This window comes from Photinus pyralis, unplaced genomic scaffold (assembly GCF_008802855.1).
Source record: "Photinus pyralis isolate 1611_PpyrPB1 unplaced genomic scaffold, Ppyr1.3 Ppyr1.4_LG1, whole genome shotgun sequence".
In the NCBI taxonomy this organism is placed as follows: Eukaryota; Metazoa; Arthropoda; class Insecta; order Coleoptera; family Lampyridae; genus Photinus; species Photinus pyralis.
This window is the reverse complement of record NW_022170249.1, coordinates 56,549,110-56,572,651: the sequence shown is the minus strand read 5'-3', so window position 1 is coordinate 56,572,651 and position 23,542 is coordinate 56,549,110. Positions and strand designations below refer to the sequence as shown.

Below are 23,542 nucleotides of genomic sequence, written 5' to 3'. Positions count from 1 at the left end.
TTAATCCAAAATTAAATTGACGATAATCTACACCACTAAAACAGGATTGAAAGCGATCCTCGGATATCAAGGGAACTAAAAAATTCCCACTAATAGTTACAGGTTTATGCTCACATTGGCATTCTATAAAATGGTTTGACAGCTTTCTGTTGTTTGTAATTATTAAAACCGTAAACTGCACAAACTGAACCAAATATATAATATGACATGTTTAAATTTATAATTGGAAAATACTAATTTATTTCATACTATCTAGTAATCGCCGCTTTCCCAGACTGATTTGAGTCTGGTAAATCGTATTTTACCGGACTGAAAATTTTTACCAGACTGGAAATTTTGCCTAGCAACCGCAACTGACATCCATCTAAACGTGATATTTGATTGATTGATTGATATTTGTCAAACTACTGTCAGATCAAACAAATCAAGTGATCGACTTTTGCTTTTATTTTAATGTGTACCTACAACATTCTAATCAAAATGGTATTTTAAGAGAAGTAGAGCAGTATGAAATAAAATGTTTTACATTATTTGTATGTTAAATCAGTTAACGTTACTCGTTTCGAAATTCCTGCCTCAGCTACGCTTCGGCAGTAAACATCTCACTCGTTAACGTAAACCTTGATTTACCATACTCATATGTAAATAACTATTACCCAAAATAAATAACGCTGAACATGACAAATCGTTTAATATGGTGGAAGGATTCTCATAGTTTTTACTGTAGAGTGAATACTATTTCAAATGGCTCGTCCTACTTATAGTATACTAATTACAATTTTTGCCAACCTAGTTATAGGTAAACTTGATAGCATCTTACACTGAAATTGTACGTCTTGCCGAACCTAATCTTTACTGAAAACCTTTTAATGGTAGCTTTTACGATCTACTCTGGCTAACATTACAGCTTCAACGCATTGAAATTTAATCTCCTTGTAGTGGGATAACTAAATTTAGACACTATAATTTTCCCGGTGCAAATAATTTACTCTATTTCTCACTTAATAATTAAACCTTCATCATTCTCCCTGGTCACTACAAAGTCATTAACATTAAAGGTTTCATCTATCACAAACGCTAATACTAAAAGCGGAGCTTATAATAATTAACTAAATATGTACTTAACGCTTATTTGAACATGCATATTTATTGAAATAGGACAATCCTGATTTTAAAATTAAATATATTCCCAATTTCCACGAGACGCTTAATAATATCTTAGTCCAGGCTAAATAGCTCTAAAATAATTTATTTTCAAAAAAAATTAGTTAACGGACGAAATCGTGTTTTTCAGGCAGGTGAAATGATTAGAAATTGGGAAAAAATAATTAAAACAGCTGAATTTTTCTGCGGATGAAATCCCGGGGGTTGAAAGTGGTGTTTTGCAAATTGTGGCAAATTAATTTAGACGAAAATGTTAAATGTAAAAGTTATAGAGATTAAAAAAATGAGCAACTATCTGCACTATTTTCACATAACTTCCAATTTTCCTAGAAAAATCGGAAACTGTTTTTTTCGTTTTTTATTCCTCGCTGCGCTCATTGGACAAATACACGTCTAGTGCGCCAAAGACAGTCAATTTACAACTTGTTACATAAATAGCTATTTCCCGTGTCACATAATACGTACTCCAATCCTTATATTAAATGTAACTTCATAACAACTCTTTATTTGGGAAAAAACCATGCATCTCTTTTGGCGTGCAGATCCGAATGTGATAGTCCAACCAATTCAAAGACCGACATGGATACAATACGGACACACATCTGCAATTGTTATGAAGTAATGTAAAATTGACAACATTTCAGTTATATGATTGTAATGTAATAATTTGTGATTGCCGAAATTAGGATACACGTGCATGAGGTTTCAAAACTTTGAGTTCAAATAATTGTTGATTCATAAATCATAATCATTGCCAGCGTTGCCAAATCAGTAGAATTTCTACTAGATCTAGTAGATTTGAATGTCCATTTAGTGGTGAAATTTTTGATCTAGTAGCTGGTAGATTTTCTAGTAATTTCAACAAAACGTCTGGTAAAAAATCTAGTAGTTTGCAGTTCCAACGAGTAAAAATAGAAATCCTAGTTGATTATTTGCATTGCATGTTTACAATTTGCAAACTACAAAGGGAGGCACGTGGCGTGGTCTCTGGTCTCCTCCGATTTCCGAACGACCGAACACGTGATAAGCAAGTGCGTCCGTGTCCTTGGAGTGGAAATCGCTTGCGCAGTTGCGCTTCATTTACATTAGTTACGTAATTACGTTACATTGCATCGCAGACCTGCCACCTGCGACGATAGTGGTTTCCTCGTCGCTTCCGGTCCAGTTCTAATTTATGGTACACAAATATTGGTACGTATATAATTGATAATTTTACAAATAGTCTTAATAAAAACAAATCCAAACATTTCAAGCAATAGTTAGTTTTATCCCACGGTGGTGCCAACCCGTAGAAATATGCCCAAACCTTTAAATTATTTTATTTTAAATTATCAACTCAAAAATTGAGAATGTGCCCGTTTCTGTCTCTTCTGTGCTTTTTTATAAATTGTCACCCTCAGATATGCTTCATGAATACACGTGTTATACAGCAAATTCTTTTAAATTCATTTAAAAGAGTATTTACTAAATTTTTCGTTCCGCATGTCTCGAATAGGCGTATTAAAAATATGTACTTCCAACCGGGTACATTCAGATAGTACGCGCATTTGCGTATCCCATGCTTACCAATATTCTCTTTATTATTTATAATTCATAATAATTTTTAATTTAACTTAATTATTTTTTCTGAAAAATATTAATCTTGGGTATTTTGTTTCGTTTCTCCCATAATCACAGACTTTCTGATTTCAGAATTAAAAATGCCGAAACCACAATACGAACAAAAGTTTAGACATGCTTGGCTCAAGGATCCCATTCTAAAAGATTGGTTAGTGGCAGTTGAGAGTACAGCAGGAACTACAGGAAAATGCAGAGTTTGCAACATCGTTGTAACCAGCCGATATGCCGATCTCAAGAATCATGGTGCTTCTATGAGACACAAAAAGAATGCAAAACTTATATTGGGACCACACCCTCAACCTCAATTGAAGTTTCCAGGGGAATCGGAAATGTTTGCAGCAAAACAGGCGGAACTAAAACTAAGCTTGTTTGTAGCTCAGCACACATCAGTGCGTGTGGTTGATCATCTCGTCAACACATGCAAAAAGACGTTCGAAGGACAATCTTCCACACATATTAAAATGCATCGTACCAAGTGCTCAGGTATTATACAAAATATAATAGCGCCACATTTCTTCAATGATTTAAAAAATGATATTGGTGATTCCAAATTTAGTCTTTTGCTGGACGAATCCACCGACATAACGGTGAGGAAATATTTAGGAATGATAATACTTTACTTTAGTGAGCGAGAAAATAAGCTTGTAACGACTTATCTTGATCTTGCCGTTCTCGATAACTGTGATGCTGATGGCCTTTTACACACCATCAAAACAACATTAAATAAATATTCCCTCAACCTGCAGAACTTAATTGGCATTGGTACAGATAATACGAGTGTTATGACAGGTGCCAACAACGGTTTGTATGTGAAGTTAAAAGAAGAGGTGCCTGAATTACTTCTAATTCGATGTGTATGTCACTCGTTGCAATTAGCAGTAACGCATGCCTCAAAGGAAACGTTGCCAAGAAACATTGAATTTATCATTCAGGAAACTTATAAGTGGTTTTCAAAATCGTCCTCCAGGCAATGCGCCTATAATGACATATACAGCACTATGAATGAAGGGCATAATCCTTTGAAAATAGTGCGAGCTTGTCAAACACGATGGTTATCCATTGAATCGGCTGTATCTCGAATTATAAACCAGTGGGATGCATTAAAACTACATTTTCAGCTGTCTAGAGTGAAAGACAATTCTTATACTGCTGAACTTTTGTACCAAATGTACAATGACAACAAGAATTTCGCGTACATTGCTTTTCTCAGTTCGGTGCTAGGTGATGTGCAACGTGTAAATAAATTGTTTGAAGGGAATCAAGTAGATCCTACTAAATTATTAAAAGACATTCTACTTCTACTAGAAAGCCTTATTAAAAGAGTTACTGCACCAAGACATCAACTGGATTTACTCACTGTGGACATAAACAACTTTGTTGATAAGCATTGTTACCTTGGATATTTATTCGAGAAAACAGTGAGAGAAATGAAAGAAAATGGTACTTTGTCAGCAGAGGAAGAGCGATGTTTACGCGATAGGTGTATTCATTTTATTGTCAATTTGATACAGGAAATACAAATGAGACTACCTACTAATGTTGAACTGTTGAAGAAAATTTCTCTCTTGAGTGTTGAAAATACATTGAAGTGTGATAAAGAAAACATTGCTGAATTGCTCTGTTTTTTCAAACAACCTGCTCAATTAATCCCTAAAATTGAATCACAATATATGAATATCAACCTTATTAAGTGGAACAATAAATCTAACACAAACGACTTTTGGAGTGAAGTGAATCTTTACAGGGACAGTGGTAACGAGAATCCGTTTAAAGAGTTGGCTAAATTTGCTTTGACAATATTAACACTACCTCATTCGAATGCTGAAGTCGAGAGACTGTTTAGTGCAATGAACATTATCAAAAGCAAATTACGCAATAGAATGCAACTGCCTATGCTAAATGCTCTCTTGTCTGTCAGAGCTGGCTTGAAACGACATGGAAAATGCTGTGATACATATGAAATGCCAAAGGACGTTATAAATAAAATAAACCGATACAACGAAATATCGAAGGATCCTCAGTATTACAATCACTTTTAACGACAATTTATTTTAATCTTACAAAATACATTTTATAGTTAACAAAAATGCATCAAATTCATGTCTTGGGCTTTGAGATAATGCTCTTGGTTTTTTTCCCAACGATCTTGGTGCTCTTGGTGCATAAATAACGATTTTGACATGTTTTGATCAAAATCCATGTGGTCCATAAAAATAGATCAAATTCATGTCTTAGATCATTGAGATAATGCTCTTGATCTTTTTCCCAACGATCTTGGTGCATAAATAACGATTTTGACATGTTTTGATCAAAATCCACGTTTTCGCCAAAAATGCATCAAATTCATGTCTTGGGCATTGAGATAATGCGCTTAGTCTTTTTCCCAACGCTCTTGGTGCATAAATAACGATTTTGACATGTTTTGATCAAAATCCACGTGGTCGCCAAAAATGCATCAAATTCATGTCTTGGGCATTGAGATAATGCGCCTAGTCTTTTCCCAACGATCTTGGTGCATAAATAATGATTTTGACATGTTTTGATCAAAATCCACGTGGTCGCCAAAAATGCATCAAATTCATGTCTTGGGCATTGAGATAATGCGCGTAGTCTTTTTCCCAACGATCTTGGTGCATAATTAACGATTTTGACATATTTTGATCAAAATCCATGTGGCCTCAGAAAAATAATTTAACATTTTTGAATCACACACATGCGGTTATCAAACGTGCACGTTATCAACTCTTTCAGCATCAAGATAATGCGTTTGAAAGCTTTTACAACTCTAAATTCATGTGTAAAGAATAATTTTGGGTACATTTTGCTCTAAAACTTTTGACCGAGACCACAGAGAAGAGTTATATTGAATTGTTACACATCTAAGAGTCATAGGGAATAATCTAGCGAAAGTCCGAACTCGATACATGACCTAGGGAATGAAATATGTTAATTTTTATTATATTGAGTTCGCAGTTTTTCCTGTTCCCGATTCACTCGAAGTCGTATAACTTTTGTTCCTGTTGAACCAGCTTCCTGAAAATAGCGTCCGTTCTTAATGTCCAACGTACCCGTATACCAAATTTCAACACAATCGGCCACTTTTAAAAAGAGTTAGAGCGCACACGGACGGACGGACGACAATACAAAACTATAAAGGATCTGAGGATCCTTAATAAAAACTATGGAAGTGTACAAATCCGATGATCTCGATGATTCTGTGTTAGATTTATTTATTACCGAGACAGATGATGTTATATAATGAATATTAATAATTATATGATATTGGAAGAATGAGAAAATCTCACTTTTTTATATTTATGTATGTTTTCACATTAGAACAATTTCTCAATGTGTTATTGATGTGAGATTATTTTTGCATTGTTTAGTTTTAGGATGTTCAAGTTTTATTTTTTGAATTTGAATTTTATGTTTATAACCCTGTTTCTTGAAGTGCAATGTTTTGTTTGGTTATTTATACTTTAACAGTATGTTGTAACAATTTATTTTTGTTATACATTTATGTAAGTTCTTCAAATAAATAACAAGCTATATAATTATAATTTATAAGTAATTTATTTTTAACCCTATTGTTGCACAGATCCTACAAAATAAAATTAGGTATCCAAAAATTAGAAAATTTTTGTAGTTTGTAATAAAAAAAATGTATGAGAAAATAATGACCATAATCTAGTAGATATTCTAGTAGATTCCCACTGCTGAATCTACCAGTAATTCTACCAGATTCAAAAAAATTTTCGCCTGCGGCGCGCAACGCCTTCGGCAAGCTTTTTAGTAGATTCTAGTGGAATCGAAAATGCTCTATAGAGGGGAGAGACCTAACAGAGTTGGCAACGCTGATCATTGCATTGAACCGATTTAAATTTAATTGCATTAACTTTCTTGCGAAAACGCTTACTATAGCAGTAAGCATTATTCCACTTTTGGTGTGTCACTAATAGGTTAATATTACTAAGAGTAGATTTGTAATATTGATTATATTATGGCGCGTAAGTGTCGCAAGTGTGCGGAGCCTGTTACGCGTTCCGAAGATTTTATACAATGTCTAGGCAAATGCTTAAGCTGTTTCCACGCAAAATGTGTTGGATTAAGTGAGAGTGATCTAAATTTTCTAAAAACCAGTGGCGAAATCGTGGGATGGTGTTGTGATAGTTGCAAGGTTCGGAATGAACCCCCATCGGCATGTGCCTCCACTGAAACGACCGATCCCGTAAGTAATGCCACTGGTATAAACTCTAATATTGCTCATTTAATACAACTAAGTATCGAAAATGCTTTCAACAAAATTATTCTATCCGAAATTACTGCATTAAAACATAACATGCAGTCCATTATCAATGAAAACACGAACCTTAAACTTGAACTTGCTAATCTCAAGGCGAAATTTAATAAACAAACATCTACATCGTATGCTTCAACGGTATCTGCTGGAAATGCCAGCTCTAACATAAATAAAGGAGCTATCCCAAAGATTAATACTGCAACCGAGATGACTACTCAATTAATTAGACCTCCATCCGTGGCCAAAACCTGCAGTGCTGTCCAAGTACCCGCCGCTACTAAATATCTGCCTCCAAATGCTTTAACTCTACCACCGCCACCACAAAATGCCAAATCTGTGGTAAATACTAGAACCATCGATGGCGATGGAGACTTCATAGAGGTTACCAAACGAAGGAAGCCAAAGAAGCCGCTTATTGAAGGATCAGCAGTTGGAATAAATTTAAAAGGAGTAAAATCCTTCTCTCACCTCCATGTCTACAATTTAGATCCTACAGTAACGGTTGAACAAGTTATTGAACATTTAAAAAGTCACGATTTTGATGAAGTCAAATGTGTCAAACTTAATTCGAAGCGGCCAGATGAGTACAGTTCTTTTCATGTGTCAGTGCCAAGTGAGTTATTTGAAACCCTGAAATCGCCCCACATATGGCCTAAAGGTGCACGAATGAACCATTTTTTATTCCGACTAGCCACCAATCTTCCAAAAACCTAACTCCTAAGATCTCCTCCTGCAGTAAAACCTCATTGCTATTTTTGTTGAATGTCCAAAGTATTAACAACAAAGTAAATAATCTTGAAGTGCTACTGAAAGACAGTCAACCATTACTACTCTGTCTTACTGAAACTTGGACCCATAGTGATCAAATCGATAATATACACATTGACAACTATTCGTTATCGAACTCATTCAGTAGATCTACTGCAAGGGGCGGTGGCTGTGCGATATGGCATCGTTTCGACACGATTGTATACCCAATTGACGTAACACCGTTCTCCGTTGAAAGAGTTTTTGAAGTGTGTTGCATTAAGTGGCATTACAAGAACATACAAATTAATGTTGTAAATATTTATCGCCCTCCGGGCAGTAATTATCACACATTTATTCACCAGCTGAATTTGATGTTAAATCTATTACACTCCTCATCGTCGTTTTTATTGCTGACCGGCGACTTCAATATTAACTTCGAGTGCCATGATGAGAAGTACACAGAACTTAGGAATGTATTACAATCCTTCAATTTGAGAATCATTGTGGAGTCGGCCACTAGGGTTACACAAAAATCTCACACAGCCATTGACAACATCTGCACTAATCTACCTTTTACGCTCTGTTATGAACTACTTGATGTCCATTTTTCCGATCATAAACTGATAAAAATCTGTGATGCGTCTGGAACTTCTGTGCAGTGCCCTACCACCTTCTTGTATAAGAGAATATACTCTGACAATAACATGCATCGGTTTTTAGAACTTCTTACAAGCGAATCTTGGGAGAACGTTTTCGAAACAGAAAATGTCAACGATAAATTCAATAATTTCTTTGCCACTTTTTTACACTACTATATGGTTTGATTTCCACTCAAAAAACGTCCGATGACACTCCGAACAAAGCCATGGATTACTCGTGAAATAATATCTTCAAACCAAAAGCTAAACGACCTGTACATACTACAAAAAATGTATCCTGGTCTGAAACACCGATTTGTGGCACTGAAAGCAGCCCATAGGATTTTATTGAGAAACACAAAATTCAATTACTTCAACTCCAAGATAATGGGAGCCAGGAAAAATATTAGCAAGACGACTTGGAAAATAATCAATTCACTCACAAATCAGCGTACCAGTATTCACCAAAATATGTCCCTCAATATTGAACAATCAGTGATCGAGTCTCCCACGAAATTGGCAAACTTGTTTAATGAATTTTTCCAGACAACACCCACCAACCTAGTTGAATCTATTCCTAAGTCAGATTTCCCTCAAGCTCACATTAAAAATCATGCAAATTCCTTTTACCTATTCCCATATGCCGAGTGCGAAGTATCAGACCTCTTTAATAAACTAAATAACAACAGCTCTCCTGGCGCTGACGGTATTGCTCCTCATATACTTAAACAAGCAAAACAACCTCTTACGAAGATAGTAACTCATCTTATCAACGCATCGTTTGCGTCTGGAATATTTCCATTGTGTCTTAAAAAGTCTGTCATAATCCCTATTTTTAAAAAAGGAGACGCCTCTAGCATTTCTAATTATAGACCGATTGCTCTTAGTTCTTGCATTGGCAAACTACTGGAGCATGCTATGCTACAACGAATATCAACATATTTCGATAAACACGAATTAATCTCCGATAAACAGCATGGGTTTAGATTAGGAATGTCAACCATTACGGCGAACTTGGAACTTTACAACAATATAGTTATCGACCTAGAAAATAAAACAGCTCCTGTAGGAATCTTTTACGACCTTAGCAGAGCGTTCGACTGCGTTAATCACGATCTCTTAACTTTAAAACTGAAAAAGTATGGTATTAGAGCAATCCCGCTTCATTGGTTCGCCTCCTACTTATCTGGGAGATCTCAATTCGTACGAATATCACATTTCTCTAAGGACTCACGAGTAAATTATCACTCCAAAGAGCTACCTATCAGAATTGGAGTACCACAAGGAGCGATCCTATCTCCTTTCCTATTCTCGTTGTATATTAATGATCTAATTACATACCTTCCCACCAACGCAGTCACTCTTTACGCAGATGACACGACCGTTCTCGTCAGTAGCAGCCAAAGCAACATTGAAAAGGACTCTAATTCCATCTCAAACGCCATGTTCCAATGGTGTACAGGAAATCAACTAATTTTAAATAGAGAAAAAACGAAATATACACGCTTTCATTCCTCAACATCACATCAGAGTGTTCAACAATTATCCCTGAATATTGCAGGGTCACGAATCGAATACCAGGAGAACATTAAAATCTAGGCATCACCTTCTCCTATGATCTCAAATGGAAGTTGCACATCGAAGCTATCAGTCGAACTATCTCCAAATCTATTTATAAGCTCCGATTCCTCAGAGACGCAGTTGGCATCCCGGCACTAAAAGCTGTTTACACTGCAGATGTTGAATCCCGATTGCGTTATGGTATTATCATTTGGGGACCCAGTCCTCATGTTCATCGGGCTCTACTTTACCAAAAACGTGCGATCAGAGCGATCTTCAAGGTGGCAAGTCGTACCTCATGCAGACATCTGTTTGTCGATCTAGGCGTTCTGACTGTCATCTCTCTGTATATCCTTGAAGCCGCCACATATGTACATAAACGCAAAAGAAATTTGATTCTTGAAAACAACGCAGTACATAAATATAATACAAGATGTAACAATGTAAGACCCCCTCTACATAGACTTGCTCTCACCGCTAACAGCACGCGCTGCATGCCGATTAAAGTATATAATCACCTACCCGCTACATTTAAGATCCATCACGTCAATCTTTTTAAGAAGAAGGTCAAGAATATATTAATGTCTAAACCATACTACAGTTTGATTGAATTTTTCGAAGACTCTTTTTAATTTCCAAACATTGTTTTTTTTTTGCTTTGATATTATTGTGACGATCCTGTGACGCATTATATTTGTCTTTATAGGGAATAAAGTTATTATTATTATTATGGTCGGTGTTTCTTGTGAGAACTCAGGTCTAGCCTGGTTAACTAATCGCACGGATTAAAATCAAGTAACGATTAGTGTCTGTGTCTGATGAAGTTATGTAGGGTCCTTAAAAAAAAAAATAAATAAGAAAAAAAAATAAAAAAAAAATAAAATAAAAAAAAAATATCACACACGTACATTGGACATCTAGGGATAGTATGTAATTCGTACTTACCAACATACCTATTGGTGGGCACAATAGCCAACGCTATCAGGAAAGAGGAAAACAAAACAAAACAAAACAAAATCATTATAATAATTCCTGTAATTTTATTAAATGGAGTTTATTGTGTAAGTGTTTCTTTGGCTTTGCGTTTGGGTTGAATACGAGGGGGTTGTGATAACGTGGTGTGCTTCTGTGAAGAAGGAGTTTTGTGTTTTTTAATTGTATTTATGGTGTTTCTTTGTTCCCGAGGTCGTATTTGTGAGGTTGCTTGGGTTTTTGGTGGAGATATTGCAGTATTTTGTGAGCCTGTGGTGCTGTTAAGGTTTTTGCGTTTCGGTTGTATACGAGTGGGTTGTTTCTGAGAAGAAGGAGTATTGTGTTCTTTAACTGTGCTAGGGCGTGTAACTTTATTGGATGGACCTGTCTTTGTAGTACATGTTGCGTTACTTGTGTTTATGGTGTTTCTTTGTTCTTGAGGTCGTATTTGTGAGGTTGCTTGGGTTATTGATGGAGATATTACAGTATTTTGTGAGCTAGTAGTGCTGTATAGGTTTTTGCGTTTGGGTTGAATACAAGTGGGTTGTGATAACGTGGTGTGCTTCGGTGAAGAAGGAGTTATGTGTTTTTTAATTGTGCTAGGGCGTGTAACTTTATTGGGTGGACCTGTCTTTGTAGTGCATGTTGCGTTACTTGTATTTATGATGTTTCTTTGTTCTTGAGGTTGTATTTGTGAAATTGCTTGGGTTTTTGGTGGAGATATTTTAGTATGTTGTGAGCCTGTAGTTCTGTTAAGGTTTTTGCGTTGCGGTTGAATACGAGTGGGTTGTGAAAATGTGGTGTGTTTCTGTGAAGAAGGAGTTTTGTGTTTTTTAAATGTGCTAGGGCGTGTAACTTTATTGGATGGACCCGTCTTTGTAGTGCATGTTGCGTTACTTGTATTTATGGTGTTTCTTTGTTCTTGAAGTTGTATTTCTGTTGTTGCATGGGTTATTGGTGGAGACATTACAGTATTTTGTGAGCCTGTAGTGCTGTTAAGGTTGTTGCGTTTGGGTTGAGTACGAGTCGGTTGTGTTTGTGATAACGTGGCGTGTTTCTGAGAAGAAAGAGTATTGTGTTTTTTAGCTGTGCTAGGCCGTGTGGGTGAGGGCGTCTTTGTAGTGCGTGTTGCGTTACTTGTATTTATTGCGTTTGTTTGTTCAGGAAGTTGTGTTTGTGTGATTGGTTGAGTTAAGTTTGGAAATATTACAGTATGTTGTGTGTCATGTTGTGAGTCTAAAGTGCTGTTTAGGCTTTTGCGTTTGGGTTGAATACTAATGGGTGGTGATAATGTGGTTTGCTTCAGAGGTGAATCTCTGATTGTAGTATATGTTGTATCATTTGTTGTACTTGTTTGTTCGGTAAGTTGTATTTGTGTGTTTGTTTGGGTTAGAGGTGGAGATATTACAGTATGTTGTGTACCGTGTTGTGAGCGAGTACTGTTGTTTACATGTATACGCTGTGGATCATTTCTGTATGTAGTATCTTGTGTTATGTTTAGAAATTTACGAACAATATGGCATGTGTTGATAATGACTGCTTTTTGTAAATGTTTGTATGTGTTTTTGTCTAAACCTAATAGTTGTAAATTGTGGTGTTTTGTCTTTGGTATAACTCCAGTAGCACTAAGAATAATGGGAACTATAACAGTAGATTTCATTCTCCATTGCGTCTTAAGCTCGATAGCTATATCGGTGTATTTGCGGTGTTTTTCTGCATGTATTTTAGTTAAGTTGTTAGTGTTGGGGATGGCAATGTCTATAATACAAATGGATTTTTGTGTTTTATCTATAAGTGTAATGTCTGGTCTATTATTGTGGATAGTTTTGTCTGTGAGTAGTGTCCTGTCCCAATATAATTTGTGTGTGTTGTTTTCGAGTATGATCTGTGGCGTGTATTTGTAGTATGGTGTCGTATCTGTTATAGGGATATCTTTATAGGGAATAAAGTTATTATTATTATTATTATTATTATTATTATTATTATTAATCGAGAACGAGTAAGCATGTACTATTAATTACTGTCTACCGAATTTATTCAATTGCTAATAAAATAAAAACGAAGTTTCGTGATCTTAATTAAACCAAACCCCTGCAAATATCACATGGCGATCCTGCCAGCCGAGTTGGAATTTCTGTAGAAAATGCTGTAAGTGGGGAAAAAAATTAGAAGAAAGAAAAATGAGAGGAACACAATCTAAAGAAGTTATCATCGCACAGGCGAGCAACAGCGGAGGACCAACTACGACACAATTTACCATAAAAGAAAGTTTGGAAATGGTAGTAGGTGGAATAGTCATAATCGTTATACTAATATTGGAATATACAGATTTTGTAAGAAGAGGTTGGAAAAGAAGATTAGAGTCGAGCTGTCAAGGAGCGTGGAGCGAGTATAAAGAAGAAATATGGCTAGTGTAGTGAGGATAGTGTAATGTGCGGAACCCTTTTCAAACATCTATACGAAGAGCTGAGAGTAATTCACCGCAATTTATTAAAGGACTCTGTAAGTAGACGCAACGATCCGGGTACTACTCAACATAAGTTTAACAAAGTTACTAAATTAGAGCGAGAATTTGAGGAAATTAGGGACAATTTTAAGAAAATTATATATATATATATATAAACGGTATGTAGAAGTTATTTTAAAATATTTTGAATTAATTAACCAAATATTAGATGATATAATAAAAAAATGTAAATTAGATAGAGTTAGGTATCCGTTCAGAATCGGATATACAGGTTTCAAAGTTAAATATACTACCACCACAGACGGCTCATGAGATATACGAAATGTTTGCGCTGAAAAGAAATCCGTCTGCTAGCGCTACTACCGTAAAATGTTCAAATGCTTAGCTCGTAAATGCACTTTTTTCATCGTAAACGAATGGTTGGAAACTGTACTGTACTACTGTTAAATAAATATGAGAAGGCATGTGTAATATAAAATGATTTAAAGAAAAGAATATCATATTTCCTTAAGTCAAAACACTTTATCTGTAGGTCAGGATATCCCATCTAAGGTGCATATTATAATTACGAAAGTTAGGATATTTGCAAATAAATTTTCTCGTTATTTTTTTACGGATACGGATTACAACGGAATGACAACATTTATTCAAAAATACATTTTCATGAGGTGGGCCATTTTCGCCGAGACGGAGCTCCTCCTGTTTTGCATTGTGTAACCATTCAATATGGATGCCGAATATGAACTTTGAATTATGGTTTAAAGGGAATCGCATTACTTAACCGTTAAGGAATATAAAAAAAAACACTTTAAGCTTAACACTTGAATGGTTCAGACACCTTTTCTTTTCATAAAGACGTATTTTTGTGTTTTAAATAGTCTATATCGTAATTACAATTATTGTTTTAAATACCTAGATACTTTGTGTTAATTATAAAAATGGCCAAAGCAGGAAATGTTTGTCAATACTTTCAATGTGGTGTTTCAAAACGAGTGGAACCCAATCTAAAAATGTATGGATTTCAATAATAATAATATGTTGTTATTAACAACGCAGCCAAAAGTCAACTTAGGAAAATCCAGAGTATATGGAATCAAGCCTTACGTCTTATTACAGGTGCGTATCGGACGTCACCAATAAGTTCACTGAATGTGGCTGCGAATTGTGTTCCTTTTGAGCTCAGATGTATGGAGAACAATCTTAAATACGGAATAAAAATACTTAATAAAAATGACCACTACCTGCACTCGATCATATCGGAACCGGAAATGCTGGATAAGTATGAATGGGCTCAAACAAGAACCATACCTGCGATTTTAAATATACATAATCAATTAAGGATGGAAAATCTAATGCTAAATACATGGGCAGCAGGAACTGATACGTACGACTGGAAGATACTTCAACCGCCATTATTCTCATTCAGTGAAGTAAATGCAGACGAAGTCCGTAAACGTTTCATTGAAATTAAACAAAACAACGAAGGAAAACTAGTTATATATACCACGGGCCAAAATCTACCAACGTACAAAAGCGCCTCGGTACTCATAGGAGACGAAAAAACTACATGGAAACTCCCAAACGAAAGTTCATCTCTAACAACAAGCCTAGTTGCCATACTCAAAAGCCTAGATGCAATAACCAATAACACACACAGTGTTGTAATATGCACTACATCTGAAATGGCCCTAGTGAGTCTGAAGGAAACATTCAGTACCAATGCGTTAACTAAACAAATTCTACAAAAAAATTACACAAAAAATCGGTAATAATATAGATATACAAATAATCTACACCCCAAAAGCACTAATATCCGAAGAAATGGCGCTCTTAACAGGTCAGACCCAAAATGACATCGCAACCATAGAAAAATATCAACTTGATGTAAGGAAACACGTACGATGGAAAATAAAAACCAAATGGCAAGAGGAATGGGAAAGTACTCAGACACAATTGAGAAAGGTAATACCAGACGTGAGATTACTTCCTAAATTAAATCAATATAGTAGGAACAAACAAGTAAAATGGGTGCGAGTAGCCATTGGACACACCAGAGTAACCCACTCATACTTGTTGTTGAACAAAAGTAAGCCAAAATGCCCTCAATGTCGAGGAGAACTCTCGATACAGCACATAATTGAAGAATGTGAGACCCTACGTGAATATAGAGAGGAGTACCGCATCACGAATGACATAAAACATAACCTAGCAGAAGATACTTTTGGAAACCTATTAAAATACCTGGAAGCTATAGATATTCTGAAAGAGATGTAGTATGTACTGCTCACCCGCAAGAACATTCAATGACCTCAGCAGTCGAAATTTCTTGCAGCTCAGAGCTATAAAAAATAATAATAATAATGGGTTCTTCGTAATTGGGAAAAAAAAATAATATGTTTATTGCCTGTGATCAATATACATTGACATAGACATAGTCACTAACATTAACAAAAACACATTAAAAATTTTTCGTATCACAGTTGGTCAATATAAATCACAGCATATGCAAATCGCTCGTTTTATAAAAACAATTGTGCACTAAAAAACTTTTTAGTGCTTTTTTAAATGCCATGTCGCTTTTCAAATCTTTAATAGTAAATGGAAGGGAATTATATATTTTTATGCAATTGTACAATGGTCCTTTTTCGAATTTGGTCGTACGATGAACGGGAATAGTGAGGATATCAGAGTTTCTTGTCTTATAGTCATGATGAGCATTCAATTGGGTAAAGTATTTACGATTTTTATGGACAAACATGCTTCAAAATGTCATTTTCATGGCAATAAAAGTATTTTTATGTGAGGTTAGGGGCTTAATATTAAATATTAGTCGAACAAGTCTTTTTTGTAATGTAAATACTCTACTACACTCCCCAGCTGCACCCCATGCTATTACACCGTATGCTAGATGGGGGTATGCCAGAGCATAGTATATTGTGAGTAGAGCGTTTTGATCTAAACTCGATTTTAAGCACATAAAAAGTCTTGTTCATTTAAAAACCGCGGGAAGTTTGTTGCCAATAATGGATGCTATTGAATTATACAATGGGTTGTTAGACGACGAGAGGGGAAAAAAATTATTAATAACGTATGTTTGAAAACCTAGATTAACTGAAAACGCGAAACTTAGGTTACAAACTAAGTATGAATATTGTGACCAGCTAGTAAAGGATTTACAAGATCATTTTTTACCAAAAATATCTACGACAATTGACGATTTTGGGAAACAAATAGAGAATTTATTAACTAAATTAACAATCGCTCAAGCTGACGGTAACAATCATTTCCAATTTTACAGAAAGCAAATGAAAAAACACACGTTTGCCAATGGCCTAAAAAGACCCTGAGTTAAAAACTATTATAAAAGCTAGGGATTATTCTAATTTAGCAGACGCCATAAAGGGAGCTATGGATGAAGGATCAAATAATTTTAGATCAGAGGAAGTATATCGTGTAAGGTTTACTAATAATTTTAGATCTACTGGGCATAATGCGTATCAACACAATAATAATTATTTTAGGGATAATCAGTATAGAGGTGTTGGTAATAACCACAGGAATCAGAAGTATCAAGTTAGAGGCAATAGTATTCGAGGAAGAAATTTTGGTCATAGGGGCAGAAATAATTACAATAGACAAAATAATTTTAGCAATAAACAAGTACAGTACAAGAGGTCACGAGTATATACAGCTAAGAACGAAAATACGGAAATTATCCATTACGGAGTAGAAGTACTCGACGTACGAGAAAGAATCTTTGGCGGTAATTTTTAGCCGTGTTAAATTCAAAGACTATGTTGCCGACTCACATTTCATCTTACAAGTAGATTGTGACGCAATCAGATGGCTTTCAAACCACCAATCTCAGCTCTCAAAATTTGGGAAGATGGCCGTTAAAGAAGCTAGAAGCTTAAATAACGTCGCTGACGGTTTATCTCGCTTATTTGATAGCAACCAGGATTTAAACTGCAGCACGCACGACGAAAAATACCAACCTTATTCGTTCTTGAATTCATTGGTAGTAATTCCAGAATCATTTATTTCTATCGAAAAGCACCAACAATCCGACGAAAATTGCAAACTCATCCAAGACCGGCTACAAAGATAAAGTTCATATTGTTGACTGTAGCGTTGTTAGGAAATAGATGGAGTTTTTTTTCAAGCAATTTGTCATAAAAACTTGTGTTTTCAAGAACACCCCTGTCCGAATTTCTTCCATTGGCACCAACATCCACATATACAAATTCATAGTTTGCATTTACAAAACAATACTGAAATTCTCTCTCTCTCTCTCTCTCTCTCTCTCTCTCTCTCTCTCTCTCNAATCAAACTGCTAGGCTTAACTTTGCAAAATAACTTGTCATGGACAAAGCAAGTAAATCTGATCTGTAATCAAGTACACAATAAAATTTATTGCTTAAAAAGTGTATTCGCGTATCTTCCGTGTAGTGTTAAAAAAACTATAATTCAAACTGCAGTGTTCCCTAATTTTAATTACGGAATTGCCGCAATGGCAAACATAAATTACGTGCAAAACAACAAACTTCAAAGAGCTGAGAATTTGTGTGTTAAATATATTTTTAACCTGCGTATAGATGACAGAATCTACGATAAATACAAAATCCTGCACATGCTGAAGATCAGAGACTTACAAGAATTTAGGATACTAAATGTACTTTTTTCAATACTAAAAAACAAGACCCCAGAGTATCTAAACGATCAGATCAGTTCACCTTTTTTCAAAGTAGTACCCGTCAACAAAATAAAGTCCTAGTGCTCCCAACTCATAAAACAGAAGTGTATGCTCAGTCCTTCACGGTGAAAGCTATCAAGCTGTATAACAACCTACCGGAAATCGTTAAAACCACAACTACAGCTGCAGTGTTTAAAAAAAGACTCAAAGACTACTTATTAAACAAGAACGATTACTAGTGACCCTAAGTGTATGAGTTGTTATTGTTATTCACACTTCCCGCAAATCAAGTGTATTATTTTGGTAGGGCAATCCATTTCTTTTTCTCAGTTAATTTACCTAGTTAATAATTGTTCTTTATCATTTTTGAACTGTACAATCTATATAATGTAATTATTATTGTATGTTAAGCTCGTGAAGAAGTAAGAGAGGTCTTTTAAGACCTATTCTAAACGAGCTAGATAAATAAATTCAGTCAGTCAGTCAGTCTCTCTCTCTCTCTCTCTCTCTCTGGTTCTCACTCTCTCACTCTCTCTCTCTCACGTTAGCTTCCAGTATTAACAACCGGTAGGTAGTTTCAAAGACAACTTCTATGATTTCACTTTACACGGGATCAATACAAATCAAGTAAGTTTTACGTTATAAGCCCAAGTACAACAATATTCGGGGTATATTACAGGAAGGCTGGTTCCAGTCGAGCGCGAATTTACATTCGCAGCGTCTACCGAAATTTCACCACAGGGATAACCTAATTCTGAGCACGGCTATTATACAGCCGTATACTTTTACCACGGATGGTAACAGGAAGAGCGCGGTCATACGACCTGCACCTCTTTGTACTGGATAGACAGGTAACCCAAATTAACGGCACGGCTATACGGCCGTACACTTTTAATTCAGGAAGGGTTTCAGAGCGCGGTACTACAACCGGCACGTCTGAGGTAAATTATTCAACGGGGCGGGTGTCAGAGCGCGATTTACAATCGCTAACGTCTGACCAGGAAACAGGAAAGAATTTCTTAGGATCAGAAAAACAATTCTTAAGTGCGATTTACATTATATCACTTTTGATGTACATCCAAAGTGAATCACTCAGAGTGAAATCATCCAGGATGATCATCCTCGTTTACATATTTTCATCCAGTTTGCTGGTTTCACAGTGTCAGTGAAAAGTGAAAGGCTAGTGTAGGGGCGATGTCTCGTGCTCGTTCAAGAAGGAATCAAAAAAAATTACGCAGAGGCATTGCGTTAATTTCACATGGACTGCTACATGAAGTTAACGCAATGTTATCGACACGTAAACGTGCTCAAAGACGTTGGTGGGTGAAGCCATGGGTTTCAAGGAGAACAAAGCTTCGTCAACCCTGTTAAGAGAATGGGCAGAGGAAAATCCTGAGGTGTATAGAAATCACTTAAGAATGACCGAGGAGCAATTCGCATATCTTCTAGACAAAGTAACTCCGTTTATAAGCAAAAAAGATACTTGGTTCCGAGAAGCTTTAAGCCCTAAAATAAAACTACAAATGACACTACGATATCTAGCGACTGGAGATAATATAGGTACCTTAAGTGCACTGTACAGAATTCCAAGAAGCACATTTTCACGGTTTTTGCCTGAGGTATGCAAGGCTATATACAACGCTTTGGCAGATTTTATAATGGAAATTTAACATCTTGTAGTTTAATTAATTCATAGGTTAACAGAATAAAAAGTTTATAGTATAAAAAGTTTCAAATAGTTAAGTTATTTTGAAAATATTTTTTATTTCTATAAAATAACGTAATTTATTATAAAGGCATTAATTCATCACCAACTATTAATCCCGCTGAAGAAAGGGCATCGGACAAAACATCACTGGTATATTGAGTGCTTTCATAATCGTCATCTTTTTCGGTAGATTGGTAGTAATGGTTTTGTGACTGCCGTGAATGTGTGCTGCTTTGCCCTGATGACATCGCAGAGTACCGGCCTGAAGTTGGTATGGACTGTTGATAATCAGCAGGTGACATGGATGAGTGAGACTGAGGGTTTGATGTGAGTTGGAAGAGTCGTTCTTGCGTCATCACTTTCTGTAGATGTTCTTGACAGATAAGAGCCCTATTTAAAGGCATTTTTTTCAACTGTATAGCAAGGCTCTCACAAAACACGTCGAATTCGTTCAGATCCTCCTTATTTTCTTCCGATAGTGTCTTCAATTGTTTTATTGCGTCCTGAACCCCCGAAATAGTAGTATTGAGGGAACGTTTACGCCCCTTTGTGTTTTTTGGAGTATTCGTAATTACCGCCGAAGACGTTGCAATCGTATTTGGAGATGTTGCCTCAGTGTCCTGAATGTGTGCTGTTTGCTCAGTTTGCTGTTCAGTGTCCTGAATGTGTGCCATTTGCTCAGTTTGCTGTTCACGTTCTTCCAAATGTTGGCTATCATCGGTTGCTTTTCCAGAAATGCCCTTTCTCGTCGATTCTAACTCCTGAAACAAAGTACATGAAATTACATGAAATCAGTCATTCCAGAAAGCAATTGAAAGTTGATACAGATACAAAGCTCTAAAAATAGAATAATGTACACTGTCTAATAATTATTGCTTGATACAGGTCCCTAACACAGTTGAAAGCTGGGAAAATGTGATGCGAGACTACGAAACTTTGTGGAATTTCCCAAATGTGTGTGGGGCTATGGACGGTAAGCACGTTACCATCAGGTGTCCTCCAAACACTGGTTCACAGTATTTTAATTACAAGAAAGACTTCAGTACGATACTATTCGCAATTGTTGATGCCAATTATAATTTCATATACATCGATGTGGGAACCAATGGAAGAGTAAATGACGCTGCAGTATTTGCGAAATCAACTTTTAATGAGGCCTTGCAAAATAATTCACTGAATATACCGGAACAAGGAATTTTCGTCGCTGACGATGCCTTCCCATTGAGAACCAATATTTTAAAACCATATTCCAGATGTGGTCCGCTAACGGAAAAACAAAAAATATTCAATTACAGACTTTCAAGAGCTCGTCGCGTTGTGGAAAACACATTCGGCATACTTGTGTCGAAATTTAGAATCTTTGAGAAACCTATTCCACTATCCATACAAACAACGGAACAAGTGGTGAAGACTACATGCGCTCTTCACAACTGGTTGCGAAAGACTTCAACTCCCATACACCCATACATCCCGAGAGATATGCTGGATGTTGAAAACTGGGAAGAAGGAAGGGTTCAACCAGGTACCGCTACCCAACATCCACATAGTGGTCTTGAGGAAATATCCCACGGTGCATTAAATAACTACAGCAGGGCAGCAAGAGACGTACGAAATTATTATGCTGAACGTTTTGTTACAACAGACATTGTACCATGGCAATTGAAAATGATTTAGTAATCAACAAATTAAAAAAAAAATAAATAAATATCTTGTTTTTGGCTTTGAAATTGATATTTCATTTGGTTTGTGAATTATTATTAGCAAAAATTAATCATACATCATTTTGTGAAAAAGAAATAATTACGTAAGTATATGTATGTATTTGAGAGTACTCACCTTCAAGTTTGATGAACTTGCTTTTGGAGTGCATATGCTGCGGAGAAACACGTCTGCAAGTTTAAAACAGAATAGTCTGGGCTCATAAACGTCATCAGCACTAGCTCCACTTCTTTCTGAATTTTTTATCTTGCAAAGTTCTGCCCCGTAACGTGTTCTAATAGTTTTTATTTTTGCCTTGATGTCGGGTACAGTTAATCCAGGCAAATTTAAATCGGCCAGCATTGATAAGTACGCTTTTTCCCGTACGTTTGATTTGCTGTAATCACTGCATTTATTATTCCACAAGCACTCATACCGCTGATAACTTTCTAGAAATAGTTCCATGTGTTTATCTTGCCACCTGAATGACATTGCCACGACAATAGGTATGCACAAAACTCCTACAATAATTTAAATCAAATAAAACTACCTACTTAAAACTACGCGAATACCAAAACCCAAAACAATCAACTAGTGTTTGTGAAGTGAACGTGCGTCGGCAGTTTACATTTGTCACTGGGCATTCACTCTCGATGAATCATCGCTTCGATGAACGACTCTTTCATCAAAAGTTGGTCGGGGGTCGATATCTTTCATCCTTCATCTTTAGTGTACACTTTGGATGAAATCACAATGAAAGGCAATTTATACTTGTCACTTTGGATGATTCCTCCAAGATGATCATCAAAAGTGACAAATGTAATTGGGCCTTAAGACGAGTCCCCTTTCTGGTCTGGTTTCTGTTTATATAGTCTGTGGAAGAAGTGGAATGTAATGGTGATGTAATCGTACTGGTGGGAATGTCCACAACATGACGTCTTTGAAACTACCGCCCTCTCCTGATAGAAATCTAGATTAATTTCCAATTCCTACAGGAGTCAAATTACAAATTAATCTTATAACATTTCACATCATTACATACCACCCCTTCCTGGGACTAGACCGGTTTGGCTAGACCTAGTGCCACCGCATCCTGTCGTTTCAGGTATAATCTTTGACCCGGTGCAACGAGGATGGCTGCCCTTCGGTTGTTTCTTCTGTTTTTCCGCTTCATTCTTCTACTTAGTATCTTCGTGTCTCCCAATGTTTCTCCACTTCCACTCACCTTCCCCATCGACCTTGGTTTACCCCTGCTTTCTAGTATTTGATTTGCGGGTTGTTCCGGAAGTGGTTGTATCCCCAAAGTTTCCATTTTGGTCCCCTCATCGCCGCTTGGAATTTTCCCCCATTCCATTGGTGCTTCCCAAATTTCTTGTAATTCTTTGTCCGGAGTGGGCAGTGTTGGCCAATCTACCATTGGGGATGGAGTGGAACCCTGGCTGCTTTGATATATCTGGCTTACTATTTCTGGTGTCTTCTTTTCACCGCCTCCTTCCTTTGCCTTATACGGGCTGTAAGGGCTCCCAAATAGCCTTATAAATGTATTTATGTCTTACTAACCTATAATAGCACATTTTATATCTGTGATACGCGGGCATAAAGTACCACTTTATGCCCTAGGGCATTAAGTATCACCATAGTAACTCATTTATACTTAATGACAAAACAAACAAATATTTGCAAGTAATTGAAAATTAGAAACGTCAATTATTAATTGTCAATACCTACTAAATCACAAGATTGGCCTTATTTCGTATAGTTTCTGGAACTTCTTGCTCATTCACGATGAATTGAATTATTTAAAATTACGTTTGACGTTTGGATGGTTTTTGTTCTTAATTTTCGCACCAATGTCCTATGAAATAATGTGTCACGTTGCAACAACCACTCTTTAACCCAAAAACGTTTTCTGGTTTTCATTATTGATTCTTGTAATAAACGAATTACAAGAAGTGCTGCTAATAACTTTGGT

The 23,542-nt window shown here is 36.2% G+C and overlaps 3 protein-coding genes and 1 long non-coding RNA gene across 5 annotated transcripts; 3 read left to right on the top strand and 1 right to left on the bottom strand.

Moving 5' to 3' along the window:
* The first annotated feature begins 1,993 nt into the window (after nt 1-1,993).
* LOC116163736 lies at nt 1,994-7,798 on the top strand. The gene is made up of 3 exons (XM_031477832.1): nt 1,994-2,355; nt 2,857-4,757; nt 6,764-7,798. Exons 2-3 carry the CDS (start codon nt 2,865-2,867, stop codon nt 7,796-7,798), a joined length of 2,928 nt encoding a protein of 975 aa, XP_031333692.1. The 5' UTR covers nt 1,994-2,355; nt 2,857-2,864.
* A 10,906-nt stretch (nt 7,799-18,704) lies between these two features.
* On the top strand, nt 18,705-19,488 carry LOC116159975. The gene is made up of 2 exons (XR_004143106.1): nt 18,705-18,791; nt 18,844-19,488. It is a non-coding gene; the product is annotated as an uncharacterized LOC116159975 (long non-coding RNA).
* Nucleotides 19,489-19,539: 51 nt separating this feature from the next.
* On the top strand, nt 19,540-21,669 carry LOC116159974 (putative nuclease HARBI1). The gene is made up of 2 exons (XM_031473085.1): nt 19,540-19,825; nt 20,758-21,669. Exons 1-2 carry the CDS (start codon nt 19,583-19,585, stop codon nt 21,544-21,546), a joined length of 1,032 nt encoding a protein of 343 aa, XP_031328945.1. The 5' UTR covers nt 19,540-19,582; the 3' UTR covers nt 21,547-21,669.
* On the bottom strand, nt 19,897-22,466 carry LOC116159973. 2 transcript variants are annotated; one of them, XM_031473084.1, is made up of 3 exons: nt 22,143-22,466; nt 21,709-22,091; nt 19,897-20,633 (listed from the first exon to the last, which is right to left on the bottom strand). In XM_031473084.1, exons 2-3 carry the CDS (start codon nt 22,060-22,062, stop codon nt 19,953-19,955), a joined length of 1,035 nt encoding a protein of 344 aa, XP_031328944.1. In that variant the 5' UTR covers nt 22,063-22,091; nt 22,143-22,466; the 3' UTR covers nt 19,897-19,952. The 2 variants fall into 2 exon arrangements, with proteins under 2 accessions (XP_031328944.1, XP_031328943.1); XM_031473083.1 differs by having other exon boundaries at nt 21,709-22,466.
* Between the last annotated feature and the right edge of the window lie 1,076 nt (nt 22,467-23,542).